This window comes from Vigna angularis, chromosome 1 (assembly GCF_016808095.1).
Source record: "Vigna angularis cultivar LongXiaoDou No.4 chromosome 1, ASM1680809v1, whole genome shotgun sequence".
NCBI lineage: Eukaryota > Viridiplantae > Streptophyta > Magnoliopsida > Fabales > Fabaceae > Vigna > Vigna angularis.
Genome location: NC_068970.1, coordinates 53,820,206 through 53,835,997, shown reverse-complemented (window position 1 = coordinate 53,835,997; position 15,792 = coordinate 53,820,206). Strand labels below are relative to the sequence as shown.

Genomic DNA, 15,792 nt, shown 5'->3' with positions numbered 1-15,792 from the left:
CCTTTCTGACTCTAATATGGGGCCCCCGACGTCTAAAGAAGGATTTGATGTCTGATTTGGGGGCCTCGACATCTATGTCGTAAAAATATTTAATATTGGCGCTTAAAATGAGATATTTTCATACCTTTTTAACGTCTAATCTGGGAGGCTGACATCTAAAGAAGGATTTGACGTATGATATGTGGTGGGGGGGTGTGGGCGACGTTTATGTCGTAAACAAATAAATATTACTGCTCAAAATGAGATGTTTTCGGACATTTTTGATGTCTGATCTGAGGAGGTGATGTCTAAAGGAGGATTTGACGTCTGACCCTAGGGAACCGACTTCTATAATGACATTTTATTTACAAAAATGTCATCGGTCATTTTTTACATTGGATTTTCGGTGGTGAGACGTTATATACGTGTCGTTAAAGACCATTTCTACACTAGTGTAAACTATTTTTTATATTTAAAAACAATATTTTATTGAAATATATATATATATATATATATATATATATTGTAATTTATATACATATATATATATATATATAAGTAATATATTTAAAATTAAAATTACTTTCATTAATATATTTTAAATTATAAAAATATATATTTTTATTCAAATTTTTATTATTTAAAAGCATGTTGTAATAACTTATTCGTCTCACATAAGGTTAAAAATAACTTATAATTCATATCTTATTTAAGACACGATTTGAGTACAATACAAATTTAATAAACGGTCCTCTCTAACATTCATTTTCACATATAATGAAATTACATGTACTTTTTTTTGAATAATTATGAAAATTATAAACAGGATATTTCAATTAAAAACACAAATTATAGAAAATTTAACTTTCTAATATAATTGAAGTTAGATTTAAGATGTTCTGGATGTTTCCTACTACTCTTGTTTTGATTTCTTAAAGAAATCTATAATTTAGTCATTTATTTTACTAAATTTGAATAAGGGCGTAGTTAAGTAATTTGGTCAAACCCATCTCCAAATATTAAATATGTGCTTCAATGATCGTTATCCTTCTCGAAAAATAAAATGCTTGTAATAACTGTTTTTCTACAATACAAAAGTAATAACTAAAGAATATGCAGGCTTTATTTATTATTTAATTAATGAACGTTACCGAAATTGGTTGTTTACAAATTCAATTACTTATTATAATATCCAATTGGACAAAAGTTACCGTGCCAAATATTTAAAGTGAAAAAAGAACTTTTTTTATTTTCAAGCCGTGTTGTGATAACTTCGACGCCTATATTCAAACACGAGATACTACTTTTGGGGATTGGAACAAGCAATCATTTAAGTAACTTCGTAAATGTTAAAAAACTTAATTAAATTTATTAATAACATGATCTTTTTTTGGTAAAATGTAATTATAGTAAAACAACTATATAATGCAATAATTTAGTCAAATGTCAAATATTAATTAAATTTAATACATTTTAAATTTTTTTATTAAATAAAAATGTAGTTACAATTTGTTTAAGAGAAGGAATGACTATTTCAATAGATTATTTCCCTTATTCATTTGTAAGTATATGGTTTCTTTAAATATTTTTTGTTATAACTTAATTGTTATTTAAAGTTTATAAGAATATTAATACATCATTTATATATTTTTTTTCTCTATTTAATTTGCATGTATACATATATTGTAAAAGTAATAAGAGAGAAAATTTTATGAATATTCACGTTAAGAAAAGTCGTCCCTTCAAGAATTATTTTAATAAAAAGAGGACTGAGGAAGGAGAGATTATATGTATATATATATTGGTTGGAGCTAACGACAGTTACAGTGGGATTGCGCGTTTGGGGTGTTCTGCAGAGGCTATTTTGTTGTTGTCGTTGGTGGTTTGTGTTGTGTGGGTTTATGAGAGAGTGGGGTTGACATGGGAAGGGTTTTTCTTGTTGATTTGGATGGCAGATCCTACGGATGCAGATGCTGCAATACCCCTCTTGCCCTCGCTCATAACATTCTTTCTCGGGTATGTCTTCTCCCTCTTCTCTTCAAATTCAATTTCTATTCCATCCTTTTTTCTTTTCTTTTTTTATTTCTAAATTTTAATACTTGTTAAAGAAACTTGATTTATTTTTTCTTCTTTTTGGAGTTTGTTTCGGGCATGAACTTTGTGTGGGTGATATTGGTGAAAGATTGTATTTTGGCCGTTTCTTTTTTAAAAATCAATCGGAATTACAAGGGACCCATTAATTGATCGTGCAGAAAGTCTGTGTTTTTTGGTTGATTATTGACTGGAAGTTATTGGGTTGCAATCGTTTTGTGGGAACATGGAATCGATTGTACCGTGTCTGCCGGCAATGTCCTGTGGCGCTTTCAGTAATTAGCTCAGTCTTTCGGTTTTCATTATTGAAAAATTATGTGTTTGATTTGATATTTGGAGTCTGATGGTTTGGTCTGTCAATTGTGGCAAGCGTGTAATGGTGCTGCTATTTGCTGTTTGGAAATGCTTAATTGGGTTAATGAAGATGGTGCTTTTTTTGAAAAAGGGAATTACTTGTGGGGAAAATTTTAGAAATGGAGGTAGATCATGTTTTATTTCGCAGCTACACGATAAAGTTTTCAACTGAGGTCGAATCCATGAATTTGGAAAATGATTGAATGAAAAAGTGTTTTCACCCCCAACTGTCTCAATGCATCACACCAAGGAAGTGACTTGGAATACAAGTTATTTTCCTTTTTTTCAACACTCAATCCACTATAAAACTTGCTGATTTGATATGTAAGACTACTTTTGATCACTTGCCTTTCTGTTTTGCTCTTTTGTGGGCATGGATTGAACTTTTAAAAATCCATTCATATCTGAACCATATCCAATTAAATGGATTAGATTTGAAATCGTTATCTCTTTAATTGGATAAAATTTGTTTGGATTTTTTTAATTTGGTTTAAATTTGGTTTTAAAATCACTTTTTTTTATCAAATCCGCTTTGGCTTTAGATTTGGTTTTATATCTCAAACCAATTTTGAAATTGGTTTGAAACTGAAAGCTGATTTGATGAAATCAAGCTGAAGAAGGCTTAGACGAGGTTGAACAGGAGACGGATTGTTGGAGATAAAAGTAAATATGCTCTAGCCGAAGCCAAAGTAGTGATACTTTAACTGAAGTTAAGTTAAAGATGTGCTAGCTGAAGTTTACTGAAAGATGATTTCATCGAGTTTGTCTGAAAGCTATCTTGATCAATACTACTAACTGAGACATGATTGACGGAAAGATGCTTGGGTTGAAGTCATCCAAATATTCTTCAGCTAGGGTTGGGACTGAAACTTATTCAGTTGAGCCAACAATATTGTGAATGAGGTTGTGCGAACAAGGCCCTGGCTTTGTGTTGAGCTAACGATGCCCAGGTGGTGATCATGGTCAAGCTGACCATGAGTATACCATACAACTGAGGTTGAGCTGGATATGAGCAATTGAAATAGTAGGGATGTCCTAGTTGAGGATGAACCAGTAATATCTTGGCCGAGGCTGAGTTGATGATGAACCAATCAAGGATGAGCTGGTAATGGTTTGACCAAGACCAACAAAAACATATCCTGATCAAAATCAAGTAAAAGGTTGAGACCAACCGAAAGATGCCTACACCAAACAACGTTTTAGGATGGCCATTGATTTTTGGTTTTTTTAAAATCCCAAACGACTATCTAATTAATTGGATTGGATTTGATATCCAAAAGAGTGGATTTGGAAATGAAACCAATGCAGGAAAATGAACCTAAAGTGATTTGGATATGTGTAAATATGGATAGATTTTAATTGTTTGAATTTTTTGGACACCCTTTACTACTCCACTTCCATTGTGGATGAGATAGGGAGCTCTCCTAATATCAGCATGACGTTTACAATTGGGTAGAATTAGTTTATTTTTTAAAGTTTCTTCTTTTATCTGCGGCTCTAAAGCATGCATGATTAGAATTTTGCTATGGTTTTTCAACTATTGATGCACATCATTGTAAACTTGCCTCTTACCTTGAGCTTATATGTAAAGAGTAGACAATGAAAGTGAATTATATGTCAACTATTGATGCACATCGTTGCTGTTCTTCTTGAAAGGAAAGTGAATTATTTCATCTCTAGATACTTTTGGTACATTTAGTCTTCTTCCACATAGATTCCTGTAGTATAATTTGTCTTCTTAATGAAGATGTCAGCTAACTTTATCGTGGTACATTTTGCTTCATTTTTGTGGGAGTATCCAAAATCATAAGTTCTACAGTCAAATTTAGCCTTGTCCTAGATAACTATCATTCATTGCTACTACTTATTCTACTGTGCAAATGTACCTAGTTCCTTGTATCATCTACCCTATCAATTTGACTATAGTTTGTTTCTCTTTGTTGATCAGAACTTCAACTGCAGCCAAGGAAGAGCATACCTTTTCAGCAAAGTGTAAGTTGTTTGAAATCATTTGTATCTGTTCGCTGCCCCCTCTTCTGTCCCTTTTCTATCTTCAGTATTTTTTCAGTAATTTGTTACGGATTATTTTAGTGGTTCCATACTGCCAGGTGTCCCCATCATCAAGGTCCTTTCCCCACCAAAAAGCATCTATTCCTTTGATGGTTTCGGGAATTCGATTGAAGCATTATGATTTTATCAATGATATTAAAAGAATTATGATTTTCTTCTGACTCATAATTAGCACTTTTGTTTTTTTTTACATATCAACGCCTTATCTCAAACCTTTGTTACTACTAACTTTTTACAACATCCTTATTTTGTTAACTTTTGGCCTCAAATAGGGTGAACATAACTCTTGGGCCTCCGGTGGAGAGAATGATGATATCTGGACTGCACACAGTTGAAGACATATTTTGTTGCAGCTGTGGACAACTTCTTGGATGGAAATATGTAAGTTTTAACTTTGCACCTGGTTACTTGAGGATTTTCCATCATTAATATGTGGTTGGGTGAGTCTTGAAAGTTTAAAATATCAATGAAGTTCATTAGATGTGTGAGCACCATCAGAAATTGATGTCCCTTTAAGCCATGTTTCTGTTTCATATAGTCCTGTTTGGAATCAAATTAAATTAGAAATCATGGAAAGAGAATCCCAAAGTACTTAAACATTAGATTCCATCAATGAAAATATGCTACTTCTAGATTTATTTAGAAGGATTGATTAAGCACCCATGGTATCATCATGCACATGCAAGTCAAGTCTTTTCATGTGTTTCTGTATCAATCTAATTTGAAGAGGTCATAATGAGTTTTTGAATTGGTTTAGGTTCTGGCATATGAAAAGAATGAAACATACAAAGAAGGGAAGTTTGTGCTTGAGAGGTATGGTGTTAAAATATGGTTTTGAATTTGATCATTTCAAGCTAAACTAAAGCTTAATTACGGTCGATGCATCTAACAGGTGGACGATTGTTGACAATGTTGAAGAGGAGTTGGAATTAAATTTGGATGCACAAGCTGGTTCACAAGGATCTCAAGCTGGTTCTCAAGCTGGTTCTCAGGCTGATTCTCAAGCTGGCTCAAGTGACACAGAAAACGCCTAGCTAGTTGTTTCTTTTTCATGAATTTGAAGTATTTTAGCTAGCAAAATTATATATACTTTTAGTGTTTTAGGTAGAAAAATATATTATACTTTTAGTTTTCATCAAGATACAATTTCACATAGAAACTCCTTAGAGAAACTCAACCTTAGGCTTTTTTCACCTAGAAATCTTGTAATAGCATACTGAATCTTGCTAAAAATTTATGGAGGGCATGTGATGGCAATTATTCAGATATATGTGGAGAGTTAGAATATTGTTGTAGCAGCAAGTTTGGAATTGCAGCTTTACTATAGTCCCAACAAAAAAGTAGTTTTCAACTGTTATGTTTTAAGAAATAAGAAAAAGTTGTCAGCTTTTAAATACAATAATAATTATACTTACAGAATTGAATTGTCTTGAAGATCTAGTATATCTTTTCTTCACTGTTTGATATGTCTCCTCATAATCCTTGGATGAATTGGGGGAGAAGTTTTCGCTTGGGCGACAAATCGACAGAGGCCAGAAATAAGTGTAGTGGCATTCTTGCTGGGCGAGAAGCCACCCGCTTGAGTGTGACGAGTCTCGCCTGGGTGAGAATGTCACCTAGGTGAGAATTCAACAACGAGCAAGGTGAAATTCCTGGCTATTATCGACTGGATGAAATTTTTTCTTACTCAGGCGAAAATAGTAGTATTTCATCCTATTCTCAGTGCACAGAGCTCAATCTTGCACATCACAACAAATCAAAACATTCATGGACAAAATTACATTCATAATTCATACATCATACAATCATACCGAAGTCACAAATTCAACATACAAGCAGCAATTTGATGAAAATCCACATGCAAACGGTTTGAAATTTAGCTTCCTAATGATCCAAATGTTGTGTTGGATTCGCACTCAAGAAGAAAAGTTTTGGACACTTTTAAAACTAACATGTAGAGGAAGATAGAGTTTGCAAATGTGAGAGTACTCAACGAATGGAAGATGAGTACTTACCTTGAGCTAGTTCATGACGGTGAAATGGAAGTGTTCTCCTCTGGTTGTGCAACTACCCTAGCCAAAGTGAAGAGAAAGGATGAAAACAAGTGAAGAAAAAAAAATGGTGAAAATGTTTAGAGGCAAGGCAGAACGTGAATGATTTTTATGGTAGTTTTGACTTTGCATATTAAAAGAAAGGCTTAATACCTGTTTTTGTCCCTCTTTTTAAGGGAAATGTTCACTTTCGTCCTACCTTTTTCAAAAAGTTCAATGTGGTCCCACGTTGTGAAAAAAGTGTCCAAGTTAATCCTTTTTTGTCACGGCGTTAAATATTTAACGATCCTGCTGCCAGCTAGGACTGATGTGTGCAACGTGGCTTTTTACCTGCGTAACGTGGCAGTTGACGTGGCAGTGGCAGTGATTAAAAAATTCTGAGTTAGGGTTTGAAGAGCAAGTGATGAGAACGGAGAGTGTAATTTTGCCGTCGAAGCCCCTGGTTGAAGAAGCATCAATGGAGAATCCTCCCACGGCCTTTTTTTGCTGGCTCTGTTTTTCCTTTTTAAACACTGAAAACAGGTATATTGTTGTTAGGTGTAAGAATTACAAGAACTTGACAATTAAATGTAGAATAGAGTAGTGTGGAGCTTCCTTTTTCGGGTTCGGATGATCTCTATAAACTGTGTCAGGTAGACACTGTGTCCTACCATGATTGGGATAAAGACATGAACTCATAGTCGTGTTTGTTTGAATAACTTATTGTGGGATGTATTCTTGAAAATAAAAACTGCATGAGTCATTTATATATTTTATGGAACTATTTATTTGATGAGGTTCTGATAGAGTTCTTTCCTCCCGTCCCCCTCCTTTTTTCAGCAGAAAACCTTGGAACATTTTAGGAATATTATTCTGCTATCTTCCCCCCAGGTATTACCTTTTCTTCTTGTCTTGTATCTTGCAATAAATTTGAGGAATTTTATCAATTCTCACTCTAATCAGAAATTGGGTTGTTATACATTAGCATTGGCATTATCATTCACGAGTTTAATACAAGTCTGTAAAGTTGGTCTTTGTTTGTGGATCTGTAAAGTTACATAATGAAGTAAATTTTTTACAGTATACTTGATTTTTTAGTACTAAGATTTTTTAGCGTGGAAGCTAGAGTGTGGTAATGTATTATTCTGAAGGAGATCCTCTCATGCCGTGCAAGTAGCAGTGGGGTTCTCTTTGTTCTCCCTCTTTTCTCTGTTCGAGCTTGACGTTGCAGGAGATCCTCATCCTCTCTGTTCTGGTTCGCGGGCGCAGTGGTCATGACCGTAGCATCTCTAGCGACTACGCAGCACAAGGGTTTCTGTTCTCGCATTTCTTTTGACTCACGATTGGTTTTTCGAGTTTGGGTTTTCTTTTTACAGGAACTCTTCTTCTTTCCAAAATTCCTTCTTTTGATTCTTCTTTTTACACTGCCACTGCCACGTCAACTGCCACGTTACGCAGGTAAAAAGTCACGTTGCACACATCAGTCCTAGCTGGCAGCAGGATCGTTAAATATTTAACGTCGTGACAAAAAAGGATTAACTTGGACACTTTTTTCACAACGTGGGACCACATTGAACTTTTTGAAAAAGGTAGGACGAAAGTGAACATTTCCCTTAAAAAGAGGGACAAAAACAGGTATTAAGCCTAAAAGAAAAGGTGGCTTTACATTTTTACCTTTTAGATAAACAATTTTTAAAATTACTTTAACTTCAGTTAATATTGATTTCAAATAAAAAAAGTGCACCAAATCAGTAAAGATATTATGTTTTAATTGCAATAATTTATTTTTATAATTTTTATATCGATTTCAAAATTGTCTCTAATTTATTGTTCAATATAATAAAAATCTAGTATTCTCTTTTATTTATTTTATTAAATACTAAAATTTCTTAATATTACCACAAAAATGACAAATTGAATTTAATCATAATAATAATTCATATATAATTTTTAATAGTCTAGATTTGTTCGTTTGATCTTTATCATATATAGTAATTTTGATCCTTCCATACTGAAAATTTCAAGAGAAAAAAGCACAGATATATTGATTGTGTATCTCAGCTACAGGAAATTCCATCCCAGAGGATACAGACTCAACATTTAATTAGTCCCAAAAGGGGCGAAAACTGAAGTAGACACGATAATGAACAAAATTTTCTGATTTACAGTTTTTCGAGTTCTGCTTGTAAGATGTTCATTGTCTCAAGAAACTTCGTATTTGGAGTAATCACGCTATGGAGGACAAGTACCATCGAAAAATCGATCGGATTACACTGCCATTCATCTACATTAGCAGAGGGATTCTGCAATCTAAAATAAACGCTTTCATGGCAGGAAAAAGACAATACAGTGAATAAGAATTATGAGATGTCATCATGAAAGTAAAATAGGTCCATTCTCAGCTGCTGTTGAGGTTTTGCCAAAATTATTATGGTGCCTTGTCAGCTGAATATCACGTGAAAAATGGGTCCTTGCTTTTGCATATGGGGCTGCTCTTGCTGCAAGAACAAAGGAGAACAGATTTAAATTCAACACTCTTAATGCTTATTGCTTCTCAAGGTCATCCGTGGAGTTACTAAAGAACGTATTGGTAAAATTGGCCAACAAGTTAGACTGATTAAATATAGTACTAGGCAGTAAACTTTGAGTAAAAGAACAGAGATACATCCATAGGTAACAACAGTGCATAACATCTTAAATTGGTAATTTTAAAGTATTTATTATAGAAGTTAACCAGTTTACCATACATACATGTTATGTGTGATTGAATGACGGTGCAAATTTTGTACTTTGTCAATAACCTATTATCTCTTAAACTTTCCAAGATATTTAAAATGATTATTCTACAAAAATTAAATAGACCCAAACATGGTAAATAGAGGTGAAAGTAGAACATAGAATGCTTTGTTAGTGTAACTGTAGTCTACAATTTATGACTATCCCTTACCTGCAATTTTCTGAGCTCGGAGGATATTGTGCCGCCTTTTCAACCAACAAACTGAACAGGTAGTAAGAAGGAAAAATGCAAATGAAGCCCCTAATCCAATGCCAATTTTACCACCGGAAGAAAGATGAGAACCACATGTAGGTAAACCAGGTATACCACACAGACCTGCGTTGTCAGTAAAACTGCAGACATCACCGAGTCAAAAAGTTAGAAATATTTGTTATTTAGCAAAAAACAAAGTGAACAAACATGTACGTGAGGAATATCTTATCATTTTCAGTAACTGTCTGGAGTTTAAGCTCTGATAACATACTTGAAGCTAGCTCTGTACAGTAGTCTTCCTCCTAGAGTTGCCGGGACCCTTTCAGATAGGAGGTTGCTGTTAAGGTTCCTGCATGAAGACATTTTGATACAGATTTGTCTCCTCGTATGTGTTTTATGGGTTAGTTAAACATTGGAGAATCTTACAGTATTTGTAATGACGACAACTGTCCAAGGCTTTCTGGAATTGATCCATTGAAAAAGTTGTAGGATAGGTCACTGCATCGTTACATGGCATTCAGAAATGACAATAACATGATAGTCAAGGCCAGGACAACAATTCATGGAACAAGTTTCCCACCTTTTTTGAAAACATATAACAATGAAAACAATATCATAAGAAAAAGAGGAAGAGATTACTTAACAGCACTTGCAGGGTATTTATTGTACCAAGTGAAGATGGAATTGCTCCATGGATGTCGTTCCTACTCAGGTTTCTGCAGTTCTTAAGCAAATTAGCGCAAGCTATGGGAAAATAAATATGGTGGTTGCTTCTGTATGTTCAAGAATAATGAGTTAAAAATTGAAAGAACTTTTTTTATTAGTAAAATTGAAAGAGTAACTCTATACTCACCATTTATTTTAAAAAACTGAAGTCTAAATGTAAGTTACTCACTAGAACTTAGTTTAAAAAAACTGAGATAAAATTGGGAACAACTCTTTCAAAGTTACTCTTAGAGTAACTTATCCCCTACATATATAAAATACTGGACCAAGCCTTCAACTTTTGGGACGTCCTGGTCCTTGGCATCCAACATGTCGGACACATTATTAAATTCAAGAAATATAAACAAACTAAATCCTAAACAAATTATAGAAATAATATGGTTTTTAGGCCAGATTTAGGTAACGCTAGAAATAGCAATCTTACGTTAATCTGAAAAGCAACCTATAAATCCCCACCATCTCATCATGACATATATAAATCTAACCTGGACTGACATAAAAATAATTGGTCATTAACTTTCTAATACAGAATTATAACTTCGTAATTCAGAACTTATTCCTAAGCTGGTTTTGTAATGAATACATTATTAGCATACATGATTCATGCATGCATTGACATAAATATTCACGCATATATCTTTTTCCAAAATACTTAAAAAACATATCTGGAACTCACAAGATCTGTAGATTAGGTAGTCTGGATATGTCATCTGGTAAGAAACCTTTCAGACCTTGATTGCCAAGGCCACTGTTCATCAACAGACAAAGCAATCAATAACTAGATATATAAAAAAAACCAATATATTGAGATAGAATATTTAAAGTGATTAATAAATCAACAGTTCTGAACACAAACCACAACGCCTTTGTAGCATAGTGGAACCAATCTCTTAGCTTGTGGTGGTTGTAGTTCTACACTTTTTTAGGGTTAATACTTAAAACATACTTTTACCCCATAAATGCGATACTCATTTTTAATTTGATAACTATATTATTACTCGGAAGTATAGTAAGGTACCAAACTAAATAATTCCCATGTACACGATCTAAAATATAGAATTTCTAAGTCTTATATGTAACACTTTTCCTGATCCATCCATAAACATGTGTTTTAACTCTAAAGATCATACAAAGAGGGATTAATTTGACAACTATTTTCATATAGGGGTCTAACTTTGAGCAATTCATCTTGAACTTTTAACCTTTTTTAAGAAAGTGAAATTGACCTATAGAAATTTAAGAATGGGAAGGTCCAATTCAAGGGTTACTCCCCCAAATGAAAGCATATCAGAAAACAAAGTAAAAATTAAGTTACACTTTCTGAACAAGTTAAAAAGAATGGCTTTAGCAAGAAATATATTTAACTAGTTTACATGTAAGCTGTGATCGTGCAAATGTAAATTCATACAGCCAAAACACAAAAATCTTCTCTTTCTCTCCCTCATAGAAGGGCATCCATTTCCTTAATCTAGAGGCTCTGATGCTGAACAAATAAAATACATCTGGATTTGGTGCCAACTAAAGCGAACAAATTGATTAAGTGAAAGAGAATAAAATAATTTTTAAGAAGAGAACTGCATTATAGGCTACCAGGGAATCAAATGAACAAAAAAACAAAAACGATTTACATAGGGATAACAAGAAATTACAGTCCATCAATGACCCAGCTGCCACGACTTTTGTTTAATTGGCAACCCACTCCACTCCATGGATGTTGTTGAGGAACACAAGGATCACCATTCCACCCAAACCTGGATGGAAGCCTCAATGCCTTCTTCAATGCTTGTAAAGCACTAACTAGAGTAAAGATAATAATAAACTTGCAAAAGTTAATATTCATTCGAATTACAAAAAGCAGCATTTGCTATTAAAGCACTATTAGGAGTTCATGAAATAGAAAATTAGTAAATGGAAGAAGTATTATAAAACATATGATCAATAAATATTGTCTCTGATATGGGTTAGGAGGAAGAACTCCAAAGCAGTCAGTAAAGGAAAAGTATAACGAGACAAAGAGATCTAATATGTTTGATTGGCATAAATTCCATGGTCTACTTTTGACAAGCTCTCCCAAAAATTGGAGTTTCTTGAGATATATTAGTTGATTCGAAATAAAAAGAAACTGCATAACTCTATATGACTAATACAACTTCCAAGCACATGCACATAATGCTATCTGTCGCCTCCAATGACCAACCAACCTTGATAGTGGATATTTCAAAGTCATTGGAGTTGTCTACCAAAATTCAATATGTGTTATCTTTAATAATAAAATAAATACCATACAACACTAGTATGAACTGTTGTTGAAAAAACTGTAACAATAGAAGGGATGAGCACAATACCTTCCTCTGACTCAGTCTTTGACTCAGCCATTATAACCTCAAATATCTCAATAGCATTGATTATGGCATGATTACCTTCCTTTGGCTTCAATTTTATTGTTAGAGTCCTCCCATTAACAGAAACAGTAGTATTAAGCACAAGGGCGGTATAAATATCCCCACTCAATTCTACAATGTCAACATGTTTGAATGCAAGATCACCATTTATTTCAATATCAAAAATCCTTTGCCCCACAGTAGTCACTGAATAATCAATCTCTGCAAAATGTAACCAAACAGAATAGTTTCTGTTGGGATCCACCTCTAATGTATATGTTAAATCAGGCTGATTATTAGTACTAACAAGCGCTGACTGGTAAAGAGTTTCTGGATAGAAGTTTGGCGGATGTGAAGCATGTTTGATTCTAGTTTCAACAGATCTAGGTTGACTAGACTCTGAATCCTCACCAAAAGTTTTAATGCGTTGCCAAAACCTGTCCCCTCCCCAGGGATCTCCTGCATAATCTACGTCAAATTTTGACTGCCCAAAACCACAACTCAGTCTTTTAATTGTTCTAAGTATTAACCCTTGACTCCAACGGGGAACAAAATAATAAGCCTTATCATCAATTTGAAGAATCTCGATAGAAAGGATAGCGGGATCCCCATGACCAGTGCTATGGAAACAGATTGAGACAGAGTCATCTATAAGAAACACTAGCGCCTCAGCAAATACTTGATCAGCCTGATGAGTCCAACCCGATTTCAAAGAATATATCTGCGTGCCTTCAATAGAAATGTCAAATAGAGGCTCAATAATGGTACCTCTAGACTGACCAACAAGTCCAAAGAAGATTCTGATTAAGTAGTGACCCTTTGGCACCTTATCAATGACGTAACAATTTTGTAGACCTTCAGACAAAGGGAAATAGCGTAGAGTGTTGAGTGGTGGGGTGATGTAACTTGGAAGAGTTGCATTAGCGACTATGCCACCTGTATAGCCAAAATCTTCACGCCAATGGGTATTAGTTGGTCTTGTTTGAACATTTTGACGAGCCCCACAGCTTATTCGCATAGCAAATGGATCTGCAGTGGTTTGAACCAAATCAAAATTGGGAAAAAACAAAATATTTATACAAAGCTTTTGAAAACAATAATCCTCTATGGTAAGTGCAAGTTTAACACTCAGATTCACTAAGAAAAGATAATAGGTAGAACCATGTAAAAACTGCTACTTCAGTGGTAAATGTCAACATAAATTTCGTCCATTGCCAATAGACTGCGAAAAAGAAATTACATCCCTTGGCTTAAATGATGACGAATTAAATGCAATGGTTTCCTTAACATGATTGCTCATTTAAAGCGTAACAGACAAACCAAACCCGACAAATTTCAATATGGTAAAAGTTAGTATTCATCAGAAATTCAGAATAATAATGGTGTTTAACAAACTTTCACTAACAGGAAAGTTCAGAGAAAATTGTTGAAAATTCCTACATCTGTTTCATATCTACTGATGCTTAAGTTAATGCACACAGATAAAGAGACACATAATCAACGTGAAATATTAGTATAACTCAAATAATTTAGTTATTTGTAATAAACTCCCCTGTTGTAGACATCATTAAATAAGAGCACAAGTAAAAAAAAAAATAGCATTTGCATAGCCTAGTTTTGAAACAAAAGGAAAAGGCTAAAACAAGAAAAAAATATAGAAGTGAGGTCATAACCGGTTTAAAGTTTCAGAGGTTGGACAAGCTTACTACTCTTAATCTCTGAAGATCAAAGTAATGAAAGCATTGACAAATTTCCACAATCCAAATTTGATCAAGAAAACAGTAAAGCTCCACTTCATGGCGCATAAAGGAGAGAAAAAAGAGAAGAAGGAGAATGCTAAGGTTCACCTTGCCGTGCAGAACAGGAAACACTAGCGAAGCAGAGCATCATCCATAGCTGAATAAGTTGAAGAAGCATTGCGCTGGATTCGGCTTCCCCGATTTTTTCCCTACACAACTTCTTCCTCTTCTGTCTTTTTCTCTCTCTCATTCATCGTGTCCCCATTTTTGTTGAGTGCTTTTTCTAGAGAGAGAAAGATGTGAGAGAGTATGTGTGTGGGGGTGTACGCACTTTTGCACACCACGCTAGGAAAATCTTCTTCGTTCAAGTTTACTCGCGGGCGCCAAAGAAATGAACACAGTGGTGTCCGTGCTGCTGAGCTTCATCATAATCCATGCACTTACAATCGCATGGTGCAGATCTGCTGCAAGTGTCAACTCAACACCGTATCTATATTAATCGTATGTATTATTTCAACTAACTTTTCCAATTAAAACTTAAAACTTCCAGACAAAAAAATAAAAATTAATTTTGGGGAACTAACTTAAGCACAAATTATAAAAATAGAAAAAATATATTATAAGTTTCTATTAAATTTAACTGTAAATAAATTTACTTTTTTTTTCTCAAAATAATTCTTATTAAAAGTTTGTTCATGATCTCATTTATTTAAGATTAGGTAAATTACGTGTTAGAGGGGGATTTGACGTTATTTATTGTTGGATTCAAAGCGTCAATGAAAAATTAAAATGTTTTATGATAGAAGAAAAAATACGATAATTATTAATGTTGAGAACTGAACAATATGATTGTCGACGTTGATGATGATACTGCTTTTACATCAGACGGTGCAGAATGGTCATCGATGCTTGATTGAACTTTTTGACTTCTGACCTACATTTGGGTAGTAGTGGGAGTGATTAGTGCGCAATCACCGGAATATGTGTGTGAGATTTACGCTTGTATATTTTGGATATTTCAAAAACAGTTATACAGCAAAGAACAATTAACTAAGATTATAAAATTTAAAGATATTTAATTTTATAATTTTGTAAATTTTATCATTCAATTTTCTTTTTACAGATAGTTAAATTACGTATTTTATCATTAATTTTTTATAATTTAGTAACTTTTATTATCGAAGTTTTAATTTCACAAATTTGTGATTATACTTTTAATTTTACCTATTATATTTTAATTTAGTCAAAAACTTAAAGATTTAAAGGTAAAACTTTTTTTGTTTCAATTCATTGAATGAGAAATTTTAGAAACTATTATTGAAGGAAAGCACTGATGGGATAGCGTTTAGTAAGATAACATTAATGAGTTATTTAAACCATTTACTATTAACACTATTTCAATAGACAATATTATTTAACTTCAAATAAAGTGT

At 33.5% G+C, this 15,792-nt stretch overlaps 2 protein-coding genes across 3 annotated transcripts; one reads left to right on the top strand and one right to left on the bottom strand.

The window, feature by feature from the left end:
- Window positions 1–1,788: 1,788 nt before the first annotated feature.
- On the top strand, window positions 1,789–5,762 carry LOC108322378 (protein yippee-like At5g53940). The gene is made up of 5 exons (XM_017554806.2): window positions 1,789–1,995; window positions 4,373–4,416; window positions 4,767–4,875; window positions 5,252–5,307; window positions 5,387–5,762. Exons 1-5 carry the CDS (start codon window positions 1,900–1,902, stop codon window positions 5,526–5,528), a joined length of 447 nt encoding a protein of 148 aa, XP_017410295.1. The 5' UTR covers window positions 1,789–1,899; the 3' UTR covers window positions 5,529–5,762.
- Window positions 5,763–8,600: 2,838 nt separating this feature from the next.
- On the bottom strand, window positions 8,601–14,837 carry LOC108323885 (receptor-like protein 4). 2 transcript variants are annotated; one of them, XM_017556700.2, is made up of 9 exons: window positions 14,468–14,831; window positions 12,585–13,649; window positions 11,889–12,036; window positions 10,916–10,987; window positions 10,158–10,229; window positions 9,940–10,011; window positions 9,785–9,862; window positions 9,472–9,653; window positions 8,601–9,022 (listed from the first exon to the last, which is right to left on the bottom strand). In XM_017556700.2, the coding sequence occupies exons 1-9, from the start codon at window positions 14,607–14,609 to the stop codon at window positions 8,898–8,900; spliced, it is 1,956 nt and encodes a 651-aa protein (XP_017412189.2). In that variant the 5' UTR covers window positions 14,610–14,831; the 3' UTR covers window positions 8,601–8,897. The 2 variants fall into 2 exon arrangements, 1 of the variants encoding a protein (XP_017412189.2); XR_008246605.1 differs by lacking the exon at window positions 8,601–9,022 and having other exon boundaries at window positions 9,594–9,653; window positions 10,153–10,229; window positions 14,468–14,837.
- Between the last annotated feature and the right edge of the window lie 955 nt (window positions 14,838–15,792).